At 38.4% G+C, this 20,311-nt stretch overlaps 1 protein-coding gene across 1 annotated transcript in view; it reads right to left on the reverse strand.

Annotated features, from left to right (window-relative positions):
• Positions 1–5,617: 5,617 nt before the first annotated feature.
• SETD7 (SET domain containing 7, histone lysine methyltransferase) overlaps positions 5,618–20,311 on the reverse strand; it is a 28,644-nt gene continuing 13,950 nt past the window's right edge. Inside the window, exons 4-8 of the mRNA XM_060778922.2 lie at positions 19,590–19,779; positions 16,987–17,068; positions 15,684–15,801; positions 12,117–12,274; positions 5,618–9,700 (exon numbers count right to left, since the gene is read on the reverse strand). Coding sequence (XP_060634905.2) covers positions 9,520–9,700; positions 12,117–12,274; positions 15,684–15,801; positions 16,987–17,068; positions 19,590–19,779 — 729 coding nt within the window. The 3' untranslated portion in view covers positions 5,618–9,519. The remainder of the gene's footprint in view (positions 9,701–12,116; positions 12,275–15,683; positions 15,802–16,986; positions 17,069–19,589; positions 19,780–20,311) is intronic.

Here is a 20,311-nt window from a genome sequence, read left to right on the forward strand (position 1 = left end):
CTGTATATATGAATTTAGCACCAAACATCTCAATGTATAAACAGCTGTGGATCCGGGTGGGAGGCAGATTGCGTTGGATAATACAGAACGTTGGATGAGCAAAGGTTGGATAAGTAAGACTCAGAGGCAAGCAATAGTGTCATTCATTTAATGTTTTATTTTCATAATGTAATTTATAGCAAGAACATTTCTTTGCCCCAGAAATATTTTCTTTCCTTCCTCATACATGCATTCAATAGATATTTAAAAAAGCAACCCTCATTCATAAACAGAAAGTGCAACTGTCATTCATGTAAACTTTTCTTTATAGTTCTCCATAGCTATTGAAGTTACAAGTAAAATCTATGGATATCAGTAAGGCTCATTATTCTAGCAAAATAACAATTTTAAGTAATCAAGTAACTTGTTATTGTGGAATTGCCAGTAAATACAAACAACAAAATGCAGTCTCATCTGAAGGTCACCAGACCTAGAAATTACTAGATTCATTAATGGAAAAAAACACATACAAAGGAAAATTCCTTTGTTCCAAGAAGCTCAAAGTCAGCTAGAGTTATCTTCTAAAAACAAAGCTTCATAGAAAAGAGAAAAGAGAGAAAAAAAACTTCAGAAGAAACTTCTGCTTGGGCTTTTAATTGAAATTACTTATAAAGAAAATTGCAAATTGCAATATGATTAATTGCAGGATTGTCAGTATCATTGAAAAACTCTATTTCAGACATGGAGCCACCCTGGAAAATATAAAGATTTTATTATGGCAGTGATGAAAAAAACAGAAGCTCCTTTAAGTTCTTGTGGGTTTTTTTCGGGCTATATGGCCATGTTCTAGAGGCATTTCTCCTGACGTTTTGCCTGCATCTATGGCAAGCATCCTCAGAGGTAGTGTGCACTACCTCTGAGGATGCTTGCCATAGATGCAGGCGAAACGTCAGGAGAAATGCCTCTAGAACATGGCCATATAGCCCGAAAAAAACCCACAAGAACTTAGTGATTCCAGCCATGAAAGCCTTCAACAGAAGCTCCTTTGTATGGGAATTTGTCAGCTCTGCAATTCGTGGCTAAGGACTTCATTTGCAAACATTCGAACATATTGGGTTGGATCCAGATATAGTTGCATTAAACTATAAGTTGCTACGACCAGATTTTCCTGCGTGTCCTTCCCATATTAGCCCCTCCAGACTCTTGCAAGACAGGGTATATCTAGAGTGTAAAATTAATGCAGTGTGACATCACCTCAACTCAATGATGTGGAATCATGGGAACTGTAGCTTTGCATGGTATTTAGCCTGACTTGCTGAAGTGTGTTGGTGTCTTACCTAACCACAAATCCCAGGATTCCCCAGCATTGAGCCATGGCTGTTAAAGTGGTGCCAAACTGCATTAATTCTATAATGCAGATCTTCTTCGAGCAGAAAGTAGATTCTGGATCCATCCTGTCCTGTATAAAACAAGCTGATTTACATATCTCACATTGCAATGAAACAATATCTTCTATACAAAAATTATGCACCATACAGTTAGTTTCAAATTGGAAAAAAAAAACTGAAACAAAAACATATGGACGAGCAAAGAGTTTAAAGTTGCAATGAAACTACAGGCCCTTCCAGACATGTCCTATATCCCAGGATCTGATCCCAGGTTTTCTGTTTATCCCAGATTTTCTGGCAATGCAGACTCATATAATCCAGTTAAAGCAGAAAACCAGGGATCATATTCTGGGATATAGGACCTGTCTGGAAGGACCCTTCATAAGCAAAGGCACTGAGATACATAATTTTCAGTTCATATATGAAGTACATATTTTTATAATAAAGAGTTCAAATCAAGAGAATTATGCCTCCAAACATGTTATCATTAGCAAAGTCTCCTGTTTTACATGACAGAAAATGCAACACGGATAGCATTCAGCAGTCTTTGAAATCACAGCTTAACCAAAACAATCCTGTGACGTTACTACTATAGGTTTTTGCTGTGCTTTCTTGCAAACATACTTCAGGAGGTGAATCTTGAGATACTGATCTCGTTTCTAACCGTTCCAAGTCCTGTGAGAAAGCAATCCAGATTTCGTCATTCAGTGGCAGAGGAGAGTTATAGTCCAAAATGGTTTCTCATCACCACTATGGCCTTCTGAGAAACAGACCTGGCAAACTGCTGCAGGTTAAAAAAGGTATCACTACAACCTGAACTTTATAGGTCTGACAGTGATGTAAATATAGCCACAACTTGACCAGTGCCCTTTTCTAGTTTACGTGAGAATATGCTTTACAATGAAGCCAGAAATATGTCATCACATCTTGTGAGTGCATAAAAGGTTCCCAAAGCCTCCTTTTATCCCTTTTTATAATTTTAGTCATTTAATATGTATCTATCATATAGATTAATGTAGACATATACAGGGCATTTACTAATATGAGATAATAGATTATGTGCCCTGTATATACTGCTGGCTGAAAGGTCACAGGTTCAAATCCGGGGAATGACGTGAGCTCCTGCTGTTAGCCCCAGCTTCTGCCAACCTAGCAGTTCGAAAACATGCAAATGTGAGTAGATTAATAGGTACTGCTACAGCGTGCCATGCAGGCCACATGACCTTAGAGATGTCTACGGATAACACCAGCTCTTCGGCTTAGAAATGGAGATGAGCACCAACCCCAAGTCAGACACAACTGGACTTAATGTCAGGGGAAAACCTTTACCTATCCTGTAATATTTCTGAAATCTACTCATGGTCCTCAGATAAAGTATGTTTCTTCTATCCATTTATTTATGCCCAGGACAAGTTAGTTCTGCGAAAGAGACAGCACCATTAACAATGCAATTATAGGGAAGGCTTCCCAAGATTAAGTCCTTGTCATTAAGCAGAACTTACTTTCAGACAAATCCCAAACATTCCCAATTCACATGTGTTTATATTAATAATACAATGGGAAACTTTCACAAAGAGCTGACATTCAAAAGCGAACAATATTGAATGAAGAGAGTTAGTACTCCTGGCAAATCCTATTCAATGATGATTTAGCTGCTGGGGAGAATCAGCTATACCAGCATTAAGAAATACCCAATATATGTAATTACACAAGCCAACAAGTATTTTTTCATCAGATATAAATTTTAGCGTATTCTTATAGGTTTTTTTTGCACTGAATTCAGATTTTTTTCTATTGTGTAGTTTTTTTATAAGGCTAATCAAATAATTAGTGCCTTTACGCACAGATATCAATGATGACCGATTTATGTTTTGTACCATATAATGTTGTATAGGTCTATCATTAATCCTATATAATTAATTAAATGCCTGCCTAAGTAAGCTGCCTATGTCAGCATACCATCTTATTCCAGCCAGGAGTAGGTCTAGACAATTGCATCCCTGTTGTGCAATACCCAGCAATCAATAAGAACTGAATTGCATAATAGCTTATTACTGATGGTGCAATGCTGAGTAAGCAGGCATAGGTATGTGTATGTGTGTGTGTGTGTGTATATACACACACACACACACACACACACACACACATACACACACCTCGCTGCAGATTAGATACTTTAACTTCGGTTTTGTCTATGATAACAATCAAGTGGCTTTGTGAAAAAGTTCTTGGTAACTACAGGTCTCCAGCATACAAAGAATGAGTCCAGAATCTACTTGACGCTTACCAGAAACTTGGGTTGTAACATGTCACTGAAAATGCATTTTGTGCATTCCCACTTTTCCTGAAAATCTTGGTATGGTGAATGATGAGCAGGGAGAACGCTTCCACCAAGATATTCGATTGATGGACTGGTGTTAGCAAGGTTTGTGGAATGTAAGCATGATGGGAGACTACTGCTGGATGTTGTACTATGAAAATCGGGAAATAATATACGTCAAAAAAATCACCTGCAAAACATTTCTGATGAACATAGATAGCTTAAGTCTACTAACTGACATTGGAGCTTGCAAGCACTCTGCAGTTGCATTCTTTATATTTGATTACTCTGTCTGGATTGTAATTAGTGAATTAGATTCTATTGATATCAGTGCATAAATACATTGATTATTTGATTAGCCTTGTCCAAAAACTATAAGTGACAGAGAAAAAATAAACACGGATCTGAATTCAGCGCAAAAAAAACCTCCTTAAGAATGATCTAAAATTATATCTGATGAAAAATACTTGTTGGTTTGTGTTACACGAATATGATGTGAAATGTGCAGACTTCTGTAATGTATCATTTGTCATATTTTTAAAAGTTGACATGATGGGAAAAAATAAAGACATATTTAAAATCAGCATAAAATTGATTTAAACTGTGCAACTCTCTCAGTATTACAAAATGTTTGATTTTGTTCACTTGTGTTATTTGGACTATGTCATATCAGTTATAAAACATTACTCTTTACTCAATTATAACGCTAACATTTCTTATTACAATTCCCAGAACAAATTAACTAACTTGTTTTAAAATGATCTGGTGTTATTTGCATGTCTCTCTGCAAATGAGCGTGATATCAACAGCACATTATCCACTAATAAGACATTTCAAAATGTTACAAATGGATCACTGATCTCAAAATTGAAATGCCTCATGCTCTCTCAAATATTATACTAAGAGGTCTAGAGCTGGAAACACAACAAAAGGCTACACATTTTTTAGACACACTTGGCTTATTAGTATTGGGCTGTGGTTAAAACTGATAGCTGCGGAAAATCCACTGGCCGGAGGGTTAGCAGTTTGAAGCTGTGAGTCAGAGTGAGCTACTGGCTGTTAGCCCTAGGTTCTGCCTACCTAGCAGTTCAAAAGCATGCAATGCAAGTAGATCAATAGGTACCGCTTCGGTGGGAAGATAAAAAGGTGCCCAATGCAGACAACGATCAGAGAAAGTCTATGGACAACAGGCTCCTCGGCATGGAAAAATGGAACAAGAGCACCTCCCCATGGCCGAAGTTGAGCATCGCCTCCAGACGGCAGGGATGGAAAGAGGAAGGCCTTTACTTCTGTCTGTGTATTGTATGTCGTTGTTCACTGTGTACAAAAGCATTTAATGTTTGCCTTATATATGTAAACTGTAATCCATTTCGAGTCCCTCCAGGGGGATAAAGCAAAATATAAATGAAGTGTATTATTATTATCTATGCATTTTGCATAGTGGCTCCATATCTGATGTTGATGACAAAACTATCTACAATCCTGCAAAAGTGAGCATTTTAATAACAGCTTTCTTTATTTGTGTCCTCTCAATTAAACTAACATTAGCATATGGCCTACTATCACTGAATATGAAACAGCAGGAAGCACAATTTAGAAATGTCAGATTTGACATTAGAAATTCCAAAGTTATATGACACATATGCTCAGAGTTACCTCATTCATTTTTGAACTTTAAAGTATTGTTATCTGTTTGTTTGGACTTCCACATTGTTTTTGATAAAAAATATTTACAAATATAACTATAGGCTTAGTCATATTTTATATATGCATTCTGTCATAAAAAGTTTTTTCTCCACACAACTCTGATACACATGCACACCATGTAAAAGTCCTGTAAAGTAAACACTGCCTCTTGTCCATATCTTATGGCTTGAATAGGTCATTTTTTTAAATACACAAGTATTGTAACAATATCCACCCCTCCAAATAAGTCTGGAAAATTTTAATTAAAACATTTGTGTACGGAAGGGCAGACCATCTTCCTGCAGAGACAGTAATGACAATAAATAACAATTAAAACCTCTGCAAGCATCTTGTACCTCATTGACCTATCTGATAGTGAATTAGCAGTCCTAAACACCAGCTCTATTGCATCTAATGACGCACTAATAGATTCGATTAGAAACGTATTGTGCAGTCATTTCTATTTTGCTGACATTAGCCATCAGTCTGTGATGCTCTGATAAAGATGTTATAAATATATTTTTGTTTTGAAAAAAATATTGTTTGCAAACAGTTATCTAGTAACACAATTCAAGCAATGGGAAAACAACTGGAGAGCATCAATCAAGTAGTAATTGCACCAGATACTAATAAACAACTCTCAATAATCCATTGATGAAGTTTAGCTTTCCAAAGCCTTTCCACACATCCACTTCTTGATAGCTTATCAAAAAAAAATCCTTTATGGTACCAACTTGGAAATTTAAAGGGACAGATGGAAACACTGGCTGTCAGATATGGCACTTATACATCTGTCCCAGACTAAGTTCAGAGATTTCTGAATCAGGAGAAAAAAATGTAAAGGGTAAGAATAATGATAATTTTCCCCATAGTTTATTTTAGAACTTGCTCAAAAGAGATCGGCAGTGGCTTTTAAAAGTGTTTACAAAGATACTGTTTATTTCTAAAGGGGGATAAGCTCCTCAACACAGTCAAGTTTGGCTGAAAGTAAGGAGCTACTTTCCAAAATGGGTCATTAAGCATGCAGAGTCCATAGCACATGTCTTGTTTGACAGACAAGATGGCTCTTGATCTGGCAAAGCAATTCTTTTGTATTAGAAAATCAAAGGAGCTATCAACATGCAAAACAACTTTTAATTAAATAGGCTTGTATGTTCTGGTTAGGGAAGTATCACGTTTCCCCAACAGAGTATGTCAGCATCTAAATTGCATGATGGCACCAGAAAACAAATGCTCCACTCTTTACATATAAAAGGCAAAAGTTCATAAAGAATCAACATGTGTCTCCTTGCAGACATGCTTGCTGTTTTTCAGGAAAGTAACCGTTTCCATGGGACCAGTTGGCACAGTGGGTTAAACTGATACGCTGCAGAACTTGCTGACCAGAAGGTCAGCAGTTTGAATCTGTGTTGTTAGCCCCAGCTTCTGTCAACCCAGCAGTTTGAAAACATGCAAAATGTGAGTAGATTAATAGGTACTATTTCAGTGGGAAGGTAATGGTGCTCCATCCAGTCACGGCAGCCATATGACCTAGGAGATGTCTATGGACAATGCTGGCTCTTCGGCTTAGAAATTGAGATGAGCACCCCCCACCCCAGAATCAGACTTGACTAGACTTAATGTCAAGGGGAAACCTTTACCTTTTAAATTGTTTCCACTGTAAGCCAAGTCAAATTGCACACACCAAAAGGACAAGGGGGATATAATATGGTACCACTTGATTTGTATTGCATTAGAGAAAATGTTAAAACTGGTGGTAATGAGAAGGAAAGTCCAGTGATGCTGGGTTGCATGAAAGCCTTTGACAACAACTCTGGTTTAGATTAAAATTAAGAACAGATTAACCTGACATGGAAGCCCTCAGCTGCTATTGCTACTTCCACTTTTTTAGCTGATCTTTATGCTATTTCCCTGTTGAAAACCTAATGCTCTTTAATTTTTTTTTAAGGTTAGAAAATTATCTATCCTAAATGCTGGTCAAGGAATGGTGAATGACAGAGAGTGAGAGCAAGAGGAAGCAAGTGTAAGCCACAAAATGAAACAGAAATTAGGAAATGAATAAAAATGTAAATTTCAGATACATTTATCTGGAAACCTACCAACCTCTTTTGTACTCTTTTGAACACTGCCTTTGCTTTTTTGCTCTACTCTTCTTTATTTAATTCTGTACTCTGTCCCTCACTGAGGGCCGGGCTTTAGCACCACTGGTAAATCACCAGCAATGGTAACATCTACCAACCGAAAGGTTGCCTGTTCGAAGCCCCAGGTTGGTGTCAGCACCCGACTGTCAGCCCAGCTTACTATTTACCTAAGGAGTTTGAAAACAGTATGAGCTGTAAGTAGTGAAATTAGGTATTGCAAAAACAAGTGGGAGAGTTATTTTACGACACCATAAAAAAAAGATCAGAAAATGCCCAGTGACCAAAAGGAAGGAGGAAGTTCTGATGGCTCTTTGTCATAGAGGATGGAGCAACATCACCCCCATGTCTGGATTTGAGCACAACCTCCAAGGCGTCAAAAAACCTGGATGTTGACACAACATACCTTCTTTCTGTTCTGACTATTTCTGTCTTGTCTATCCAAAATGGCATTGAATGTTTGCCGTGAATGTGTACTGTCCCCTTGGGGAGATAGAGCAGGAATATAAATGAAGTGTTGTTGTTGTTGTTGTTGTTGTTTTTTACCTATCTTGCCTGCAGGTAAAGAATATATGCAACAGGGTTTTTGCCTGCAGGACATGTCCATCCAGAAGTCAGTCCTATTGTGTTCAATAGCCATATTCCCATAAAAACCGTGTACAGCATTGCAGTCTTAATAGCCATTTCCCTCTAATGGCAGATGCAAAGATGAACACACTCCAACTAGTGAGAACATTACCATGTCCATAATTTGTTAATGTATTGCAAATATTTAGAAATCTATTCTTTTAATAAAAACAACAACAAATACCAGCATTATAACTGATGTACAGACCTTTGAAAGCTCTTCTGATAGTGGTTTGCTAATAACAGGTAAAGGCAAGTTAAGAATTATAAGGTATATTTTATCATTCCCATAAAAGGGATTTGACACATAGATAAACATAATTAGTTTTACTGTAAAGTAAGTAAGTAATCATTCAGGTTTTTTGCTTTGAATCTTTCCAATCCCCTTTTAGATGTCGACCGTTTTTAGACCACAGACTATAAAATAAACAGGGCTTCAGTGCAACTTCTCTAGTTATTAATCCGTTCCCATACATCAAATATATCTGCCCTATTCAGACACCCTGGGAATATAAACACAAATCCCACATCAAGGCAGGAAAAGAAGAAAGAAGATTCAACAAGCATGAAATCTCTTGTTGCAATATTAAAAGCTTCTTCTACACTTATTATATTTACTCTCTGTCTTGCTTTTGACCTTTTTAATTTAAAAAAAATCCCTAATATACCTACACACACACATACACACACACGCATACACAACAAGAAATTATTTGAGTGTGATTATCATAATTCAAGTCCCACCAGCTATGGTTTCCTTAGGCACATGTCTAAAATTAATTTGTCCACAGAACCATAAAAACCTACTTAGAACATTGTTGCTTAAATCTTTTGTGCGGTGTACACCTTTAAGAAAACGAGGGTGCTAAGAGAGAGGCAGGATTTGCAAAAGCCCAGCTCCTGTGCACCCGCAACAGAAACTCCTCTAAAGCATTAATCTCAAAAGTTGTCAGAGCAAAAGTTGATGCTACTTCTCTAGTATATTAAAAAAACAGCACAATTCTATTACCATCACAAAATGGCAAGTATACAAAATACAGCTGCACAGGAACACCTAGACTGTATCCGTAGGCAAGCCTCTCAAGTCTTTTTATACTCTTATTTTAGATTCCAACAACTTTGCATGTGATACAGAATAGTTGCCAAAGAAAACCACACTGTTTCCTATAGTATATTAAATAGTTATTTCACAACACTGGCTAAAGATTTAAAAATTATTCTAAGGTAACAGTTCAAACCTGTTAGAATGCTTAAAAAACAAACAAACCACCCCTCTCTGACACAGAGTGAAGGATTTAGAGAACAATCCCTGGCGTCCTGATTCCAGTTGTCAAGGGGAGTGCATAGATCCAGTTTGATGAACAGGGAAGCGGTCAGCATTTCACTTTTTCTGGGATGCCTGGAAAGCCGTCAGTTCTACTAAGTACCACTCAGGTGCTTCTGGGCCATTCTGTTCTGTGGAATTATGATCATATCCATAAGCTACTGTTAATTCTTCATCCTTCTCCACAGCTCTAGTGGTACGAATGCACTTAATCAGCCCAAATCGAGGATGAACAAATCTAGGAGGTGGAAAATGAGGCATAGAGTGTTAATGTCAGAGAGTAGCAGCCAAATTATTTACCTATTTCCAATGAGTTTTAATTAGTTCCTGTGCATGGCTTTAAAGAAATGGTTCTCAGCCTTCCTAATTCTATGACCCCTTAAAACAGTTCCTCATGTTGTGGTGATCCCCCAACCATAACATTATTTTCATTGTTACTTCATAACTGTAATTTTGTTACTGTTATGAATTGTAATGTAAATATCTGATATACAGCATGTATTTTCACTGGGCCAAATTTGGCACCCGATATGCCCAAAACTGAATACTGGTGGAGTTGAGGGGGATTGATTTTTGTCATTTGGGAGTTATAGTTGCTGGGATTTATAGTTCACCTACAATCAACGAGCATTCTTAACTCCGTCAATGATAGAATTTAACCAAACTTGACACACAGAATTCCCATGACCAACAGAAAATACTAGGTGGGTTTGGTGAGCATAGACTTTGAGTTTTGGAGTTGTAGTTCACCTACATCCAAAGAGCACTGTGGACTCAAGCAATGATGGTTCTGGACCAAACTTGGCACAAATACTCAATATGCCCAATATGGTGCGGTTTGGGAAAACAGACTTGATTTTGGGGAGTTTTAGTTGCTGGGATTTATAGTTAACCTACAATTAAAAAGCCTTCTGAGCCCCACCAATGATAGTATTGGGCCAAACTTCCCACACAGACCCCCATGACCAACAGAAAATAGTGTGTTTCCTGATGGTCTTTGGCAACCCCTCTGAAACCCCCTCTGACAGCCCTTTGTGACTCAGGGTGTAAACCACCCTGAGTCTCTCAGGGAGAGAGGGTGGTATAGAATAAATTATATTATTATTACTATTATTATTATTTTATTGACACAAAACACAGTATGCCACAGCAAATGAGATCTATATGCTGGATTTCGTATCACAAAATCACAAGTAGAACACTTCCCAAGCATCCAGGACTGTATGATGTATTTTCGAATGATGCGTGCAGATCCAAGTAAGGTGGCCTTTCGCAGTTGACAGATCATTAGTTTGTCAATGTTTATTGTTTCCAAATGCTGGCTTAGATCTTTTGGCATGGCACCCAGTGTGCTGATTACCACTGGGACCATCTGTACTGGTTTATGCCAGAGCCTTTGCAATTCGATTTTGAGGTCTTGATAACGGCTGAGTTTTTCCTGTTGTTTTTCCTCAATGCAACTGTCAGCCGGTATGGCGACATCAATAATCCAAACATCATCATCATCATCATCATTATTATTATTATTATTATTATTATTATTATTTAAACTTGGGGACTGCCTGTACATATTCATGGAACTTTCCCTAGATATATTTGAGTATAGAAATTCAAAACAATGTCCATGAGGGTCATAAAATGGGAGAAAATTTCCCAAACCTAAAATGTTTGCTTCATATAAACAGCTCTCTAACAATAGAACTGCAGAAGATATGCAAAATGACTAGACATGAGGGAAATTACTTCTCAAGTGTCCCCTGGAAACACCACTTGCATTGCTGCATCACCAAAGAGGAGAGCGCAAGCCATTTGCACACTATCAAACAACAGAACTGCAGAAGATGTGCAAAATGACAAGACGTGAAGGAAATTACTTCTCAAGTGTTCCCCAGAAACACCTCTTGCATTGCTGCATCACTGAAGTAGACAGCAAAAGCCATTTGCACACTATTTTCGGTCTCTGCATGTTTTCTATCTCCCAACTTATCTTTCACCACTATTTTGATTCAATGTGTTTTCAAATGGTCCAAACTGTAAAAAGCTCCCTGGAATAGTTAATTCCCTTTGTATTGCTTTCTCCTTCCCAAACAGCTGTTATTCTAAGACTGCTGCATTTTTAATACCAAACTTTATTTGCTTGTGATAGGATCGCCTCACCTTCCAAGCCATGGGACTCTATGTAAAGGAATCAAAGATCTGGGTGTGCATACATGCAGAGCTTCCATAGGAACAAATACAGATTGCCATATCTAAATGGAAAACTTCCCCAACAATCTGAAACCTAGAATTAACTCATAATCCAGTTTTTTTAAAGAGTGGCAATGATGTGATATTTGGATCCTTGGGGGCACACCTGTATTGTCATGGATGAGCACGAATTAAAACTCTTTCTTTTGCACATTATTTCATTTCACAATATCCTGAAAAAGACATTGCTTAGATTGCACAGCACAGCAAAAATCACTGGGTTTCAACAAAGAGCATGAATCATCCTGCCAAACAATGCATTTTCCCAAGAATGCTTTCCTTTGTTTCCAGTTGTACACTGGACCCAAGCTGTTACCACAAGATATTGTACAGAAAAGTGCATTGCTGGGCACAATTCTAACATTTCAAAAGAGGGACCAGGTATCAAACAGGACCTCAATACTTACGAGTCATAGACACAGTTTGGTGTGAAAGAGTGGTTTGCTTTGTGCCCCAGGGAGGCACAGTATTTAGATACATAGTTGTAGGGTTCTGGTACATCAATGACTGTTTCATCATCAAGGGATATTGTGTTTCCATTCAACGCCCAGTCTCTGCTGTCCACCTAATATTCAAAACAGATAGTGCCGCAACATTAGCTTTGCATTTTTTCCAATTTAAAGCATCACATGCATTTCTTGCATTATGTATTCTGAGACAGTGTACAAACAAGTGACATCCAGCATCTTGCTGAAAGTTCTTGTGCTAACTAAGAGCAATGTAAATAGATTAAAAAAAGTCAAATCCCAGAGAAGAGCAGACTTCACCACTTCAATAATCTTGACAATGCGAAATTTCCCCAACCCACCCACCTACCATCATGTTATTTTCATGTTGTTGTTGTTCATTCGTTCAGTCGTCTCCGACTCTTCGTGACCTCATGGACCAGCCTACGCCAGAGCTCCCTGTCGGCCGTTACCACCCCCAGCTCCCTCAAGGTCAGTCCAGTCACTTCAAGGATGCCATCCATCCATCTTGCCCTTGGTCGGCCCCTCTTCCTTTTGCCTTCCACTTTCCCCAGCATAATTGTCTTCTCTAGGCTTTCCTGTCTCCTCATGATGTGGCCAAAGTACTTCAACTTTGTCTCTAGTATCTTTCCCTCCAGTGAGCAGTCGGGCTTTATTTCCTGGAGGATGGACTGGTTGGATCTTCTCGCAGTCCAAGGCACTCTCAGCACTTTCCTCCAACACCACAGCTCAAAAGCATCGATCTTCCTTCGCTCAGCCTTCCCTAAGGTCCAGCTCTCACATCCGTAGGTTACTACAGGGAATACCATGGCTTTGACTAGGTGGATCTTTGTTGCCAGTCTGATGTCTCTACTCTTTATTATTTTATCGAGACTGGACATTGCTCTCCTCCCAAGAAGTAAGCGTCTTCTGATTTCCTGGCTACAGTCTGCATCTGCAGTAATCTTTGCACCTAGAAATACAAAGTCTGTCACGGCCTCCACGGTTTCTCCCTCTATTTTCCAGTTGTCAATCATTCTTGTTGCCATAATCTTGGTTTTTTTGACGTTTAGCTGCAACCCGGCTTTTGCGCTTTCTTCTTTCACCTTGATTAAAAGGCTCCTCAGCTCCTCCTCGCTTTCGGCCATCAGAGTGGTGTCATCTGCATATCTGAGGTTGTTAATGTTTCTTCCAGCAATTTTCACCCCAGCTTTGCATTCATCCAGCCCCGCACATCGCATGATGTGTTCTGCATACAAGTTAAAAAGGTTGGGTGAGAGGATGCAGCCTTGCCGGACGCCTTTCCCAATCTTGAACCAGTCTGTTGTTCCGTGGTCAGTTCTGACTGTTGCTACTTGGTCCTTGTACAGATTCCTCAGGAGAGAGACAAGGTGGCTTGGGATGCCCATCCCGCCAAGAACTTGCCACAATTTATTATGATCCACACAGTCAAAGGCTTTAGAATAGTCAATGAAGCAGAAGTAGATGTTTTTCTGAAACTCCCTGCCTTTCTCCATTATCCAGCGGATATTGGCAATCTGGTCTCTCGTTCCTCTGCCTTTTCTAAACCCAGCTTGAACATCTGGCAACTCTCGCTCCATGTATTGCTGGAGTCTTCCTTGCAGGATCTTGAGTTATTTTCATATAAGGTTTTTATTACAAATGTATGAGGGCTTGAGATGAAGCCCTCTTCCATGCATAACCTTCCAACATTTTCCAACCACTTCTTTTCATTCTACAAACATGTTGTTAAAGAGCAAAAGTTAAAACAATTGCACAATGCCTTCTGACTGGTAACATGCAGTGCCCATTTGGAAGTATGCATTTCACTTTCTTCAACACATTTACACAACGGAAAGTCAATTTCAGAGTAGATTTTGTAGCACATCTGCTACAAAAGCAATTTCCCTGTCACTGGAGTAGATGAATTAGTGCTTTTCTAAGGCTCGGTAGAATCATATCAAAGAAAATGAGAAGGAAAAAAACACTTAACAAAATAGTTAAAATGACAGCTAAAATGAGAATGATACCAACATGAAGCATACCTGTGGCAAATTTGATTTTGTGTGAAGTTGATGCTCTTACTTTGGTGTCCCTATGCAAAAACCTTGAGGCTTTTGACAAGCTATTTAGTTTTTATTAAAACCTTGAGAGACACCACATGAGATTCAAAAGAAATACGCTTATTACTTCATCACACTAGAGGAAAAAATCCACTTAAATTCTGGTTTCTGCCTCCTGCAGAATTCTGAGATGTGTAGTTTAGTGAGAAGGCTCCTCCCTAAACTACAAACCCTAGTGTTGTGAATTAGAGTGACAGAAATTAATTTTGAATCCCAGAACTGAATGGAGCTCATAGTATCAACACATATAAATCCATTTTTTGGTAAACTTTCTTTATTTCAGCACTTGAATTTAGGGGGCAGGGAAGTTATTCTGTCACTGTTAATGTCAAATAGGATTGAAAAGATCTTTTTGGTCTAATGAAATAATCTTGGAGTTCTCATGGACAACAAGTTAAACATGAGCCAACAACGTGATGCAGCAGCTAAAAAAGCCAATGGGATTTTGGCCTGCATAAATAGGAGTATAGTGTCTAGATCCAGGGACCCCTTTATTCTGCCTTGGTCAGACCACATCTGGAATACTGTGTCCAATTCTGGGCACCGCAATTGAAAAGAGATGTTGAGAAACTGGAACCTGTCCAGAGGAGGGCAACTAAAATGATCAAGGATCTGGAGAACAAGCCCTATGAGGAGCAGCTTAAATAACTGGGAATGTTTAGCCTGCAGAAGAGAAGGCTGAGAGGAGACATGATGAGGGCCATGTATAAATATATGAGGGGAAGTCATAGGGAGGAGGATGCAAGCTTGTTTTCTGCTGCCCTGGAGACTAGGAGGTGAAACAATGGCTTCAAACTACAAGAAAGGAGATTCCACCTCAACATCTGGAAAAACTTCCTAAATGTGAGAGCTGTTCAGCAGTGATGCTCTCTGCCCTGGAGTGTGGTGGAAGCTCCTTCGGAGACTTTTAAATAAAGGCTGGATGGCCATCTGTTATTTTACTGCTTTTTGGCAAGGGTTTGTACTTGATGGCCCACTAAGTCTCTTCCAGCTCTATGATTCTATAATGCAAATGGCTCAGATTTGCATACTGCAAGATCCATCCTTTCCTCATATGTAATCCAGAAAATAATGTATTTGTTCATTCCAGAGCTGTGCAGTGTTATTAGGACATTGCTCTATTGCAGTGGTTCTCAACCTGTGGGCCCCCAGATGTTTTGGCCTACAACTCCCAGAAATTACCAGCTGTTAGGATTTCTGAGAGCTGAAGGCCAAAACATCTGGGGACCCACAAATTGAGAACCACTGCTCTATGGCTTTGGCACCAGTGCATTCCCCAAGCAACTACAGCATCCTTTACCATTTATACCCCATCCTTGCAAAGTAATAGAAAATTTGAAGAAAATACTAGTAGATTAGGAATAATAAACAATAGAAGCACTTCTAGAAGAAGTGGTATAGTTACCTCTTGGTGTGTAATTCGTACACCATTGTAAAAGGACATGACTGTGCTAGCATCAGCTGCTATTTTAGAAAATAACCCTTCTCCAGCACTGGAAATGAGAGATATGTCAACATATACCCTAATAAAAGGGGACAATAATAAATAAATGACAGTGTTATAATTAGTACTTTTTCTATGCACACTGATATTTCTAAGACAGGTTATATCATCTGAGAATCCACAAGCAAATTTATGCTTGAAAAAATGTTGATTCTATGATAGTGATTAGCAGAAAACAAAAGCATTTTACTATCCGGGTGGATGACCCAGCATCAACCATCACAAACACATGATCAAATATATTGATACATTAAATTCCTGCTGAAACAAATATTCAAATTGATGTTTACCATAGTAAAAGTTTCTTGTACCAATCCAGGTGTTTTAAGAAAAAAAATCAATTCAACATGGAAGGTAATTATCAGATTAAAGGGCGTAACTAGAAATAAATTTATCCCTTGCGCCCATTCCAATTAGCAAAGTGTTGTTGAATTTAAAATGTGAAATACACACACAAAATAGTTTATTGTCGAATGCTTTCATGGCCAGAATTACTGGGATGCTGTGAGTTTTCCAGGCTGTATGGCCTGAGAAAAAGAAATTGTTTGCTTGAGCCAAGTGTGAATGTTGCAAATGGCCACCTTGATTAGCACTTAAATGCCTTGCAGCTTCAAACCTGGCTGGTTGCTGCCTGGGGGATCCTTTGTTGAGAGGTTTTAGCTGGCCCTGACCAATTCCTGTCTGGAATTCCCTATTTTTGAGTGTTGCTTTTTATTTACTGTCCTGATTTTAGAGGGTTTTTTAAAAAAAAAAAATACTGGTAGCCAGATTTGGTTCATTTTCATGGATTTCTCCTTTCTGTTGTCAAAACACTCAAAAACAGGGGAATTCCAGACAAGAATCAATCAGGGGCAGCTAACACCTCCCAACAAAGTATCCCCCAGCAGTAACCAGCCAGTCTTTGCAGCTACAAGGTCATTCAAAGCTAATTAAGGTGGCCATTTGTAACATTCACACTTGCCTCGAACAGACAAAAGTTTGTTTTCACCCTGGACATTCCACAGATATATAAACCCCACTTGCCTAGTATTCAACAGACCTCACAACCTCTGAAGATGCCTGCCATAGATGTGGGCAAAACGTCAGAAAAGAATGCTTCTGGAACATGGCCATACACTTTGGAAAAGTCACAGCAAGTCACTAAATAGTTTATTTGCAACTCTTTATGAATATGGCTGAAACGATATACAGAAAAACATTCTACCTCTCTGATTCATAAGGATCAGGAAGAAGTGCATTTGTAGAAATGCAGGATGAAGTAGATTTATCAAAACTGTATACTGGGCCTAAAAATAAACCAGTACAGGAATTAATGGACAATATTAAAAGGCAGATTTCGCTCTTATTAGCATTTTACATTCAGTACACACAAAAAAGGAAATTTAACTATTCGAAACAAGACAGAAAAACATCTCCTGTTGCAACTTGCTGTAGTTGTACATAAAGCAATGCTTGCACATAATTATTTCACCCTTTTTATTTTTCTTCTCAACTGTAAGTACTTTCAAAGTAGATTTTGTTACAAATATGAGTGCATATTCATCTAATATACAAAGAATGCTTATCAACTTATTTTAAAAGCTTTGCTTTGCACAGAAGTACTTTATACTTGCAATTATATTGCATTGAACAACAGATATTTAAGAATTTGCAAATTCTTAAACATCAGTGAAGCCAATGAGACTTTGGGAAGCAGGCTCTTTGCAAACATTAAACTGTAAATCCCTGAGTAGCTAGTAACAATTTCTCTACTCTTCCTCTATTAGAGCAGTACATAAATTGCATATACTTCCACTCATAAAATTTTATTTTTTATTTTTATTTTTTATTTGCTTTATTTCTATACCGCATTTTTCAGCCTAATTAGGTGACTCAATGCGGTTTTAAGTGAAAGTAAAATTTTAAGTGAAAGCTATATTATTTTAAAAGAAGCTGGCTTAGAAAAGAAATTATATTCTGTCAAATGCATTAATGGCTTTGATCACTGGGTTGTTGTGGGTTTTCCGGGCTGTATAGCCGTGTTCCAGAAGCATTCTCTCCTGATGTTTCGCCCACATCTTTGGCAGGCATCCTCAGAGGTTGTGAAGTCTGTTGGAAGCTAGGCAAGTGGGGTTTATATATCTGTGGAATGCTCAGGGTGGGAGAAAGAACTCTTGTCTGTTTGAGGCAAGTGTGGATGTTGCAATTGGCTACCTTGATTAGCACTGAATGGCTTTGCAGCTTCAAAGCCTACTTGCAGGCAATACATCAGGAAACAATGTGGGTGAAACATCAGGAGAGAATGCTTCTGGAACATGGCCATAGAACCCGGAAAACTCATAGCAACCCAGAATTATTCTCATAAGCAAGAAATTTTAAAATGATAAATAGGGGTTTCATTAGGGATCTTATAGAACCCTAATGAAGGCACCACTTAAAGTGCCATATAATGCTGTTTGAAACTGCATTATATGGACAGAGTAGACTCATATAATGCAGTTCTATAAACTGCATTATTTGGTAGTGTAGATGGGGCTCATGAAAATGAAGTTGGTTAGCATAAGCTTTCCTAGACCATGGTTGCATCTACACTGTAGAACAAATGTAGCTTGACACCACTTTAACAGCTATGGCTCAATTCCTTGGAATCCTGGGAGTTGTAGTTTTATAAGTCCTTTAGGCTTATATGTCAAAGACTGCTGGTGTCTCACCAAACTACAAATCCCGGGATTCCATAGCATTGTGCAGTTAGTGGTGTCAAACTGCATTAATTGTAGTGTAGATCAGGCATGGGCAAACTTCAGCCCTCCAGGTGCTTTGAACTTTAACTCCCACAATTCCTAATAGCCTCCTGATTGTTAGGAATTGTGGGAGTTGAAGACCAAACACCTGGAGGGCCAAAGTTTGCCCATGCCTGGTGTAGATGCATCCTACATCTAATTTCTCAGATACATGGAGGCTCTACAAGATCCCTTTGCATACAGATATTGCAAACTGACATGGTTACATATTTGGATATAATGGGATGGAAAAGTATTATTTACTTGCCAACATATTCCCTTTTAAACATCAGTTAATATATGTTTTACTATAAGTCTTAAAATTTCACATGGAAAGGACAAGCAAGACAAATATGTGAATGCTGATGAGAGATGTTACCTTTAGTAACACATTCTAATCCTGGATTTATACTGTTAATGCCACCAGTCTTACATATGAAGCTGGTGATGAGTTACATAATACTGAAACTCCATAGGATCTCAGCCAAGATGTGTGCAGTTTGTATATCACAGGCAGATTGCATCCCTTCTTCTCCATGTTACAGGTCAAAACATAAAATGAAGTGACATCACTCCTTACATTTGTTTTGTAGTATATTCTACATCAAATATCAAATATAATGGTCATCAAGGAACCCCTGGTGGAGCAATGGGTGAAACCTTTGTGCCAGCAGGACTGAAGACTGACAGGTCAGAGGTTCAAGTCCAGGGAGAGCATGGATGAGCTCCCTCTGGCAGCTCCAGCTCCCCATATGGAGACATTAGAGAGGCTTCCTACAAGGATGGTAAAACATCAAAAACATCTGGGCATCTCTTGGGCAACGTCCTTGCAGACAGCCAATTCTCTCACACCAGAAGCGACTTGCAGTTTCTCAAGTCGCTCCTGACATGAAAAAAAGGGTCATCATGGCTTTGTAACAAATGTTATTCTGCAACGTTATTTAGGCATAAGAATTGAAATAGAGAAACAACACAACCATATTTTGTTCAGAGTAGGCACACCTGTCATGTCATGTCATGCAATACTATGTGTCAAGAGCAAACTTACTGCCAGGTTGTACTTCAAATTGTGGCTTTCCCCCAACTACGGATACAAGGGTTGCCAACTTTGCATCTAACATTTCACCGTCGATAAACTGTCCATAATAAGCTGTCTTCCCATCAGGATATACATAAGCTATTTTGTCTCCAGTCATCTCTCCTTCGTCATTAACCTCTCCAACCAGGTGACCCCCATCCTGAAAGAAAGGCATAAGATTGGCGTGTGTGGCTTCATGTTGCCTGTCTATTAATGACGACCCCATGAATTTTATAGGGTTTTCTTAGGCAAGGAATACTCAGAGAAGGTGGGTACAGTTAAGCTATTTCCTTATGCATTTTAAAAAGAATGTTCTATATAAAATAAAGTTTTGAACATGATACAATATATACAGCAGGAATAATCTCTATATACTTAACATGTTTCATACAGCTGAAGAATGCTCCATGATAGATCTTACTACCATTAATCATTCAGTAGGTTTTGTCATTAACAACACTGTTTTCTTGTCACTGAAATTATTGTTCAAAAATGCATAGGTCCCCAAATGATTATTGTGATTTTGATAATAAACCAGCAAGTGATCAGTGGAATTGGCTTGGGAAAAAAACAACATAGGGACACTTGAAATCATTACAATTTTTATTTTGGATGCACAAACCAAGCACAAAACCCTTAACATGAGGGAGGTAGAACAGAAAAATAACATTTGTTCTTTTATTTGATTTTTG

This window comes from Anolis sagrei, chromosome 5 (assembly GCF_037176765.1).
Source record: "Anolis sagrei isolate rAnoSag1 chromosome 5, rAnoSag1.mat, whole genome shotgun sequence".
Classification (NCBI taxonomy): Eukaryota; Metazoa; Chordata; class Lepidosauria; order Squamata; family Dactyloidae; genus Anolis; species Anolis sagrei.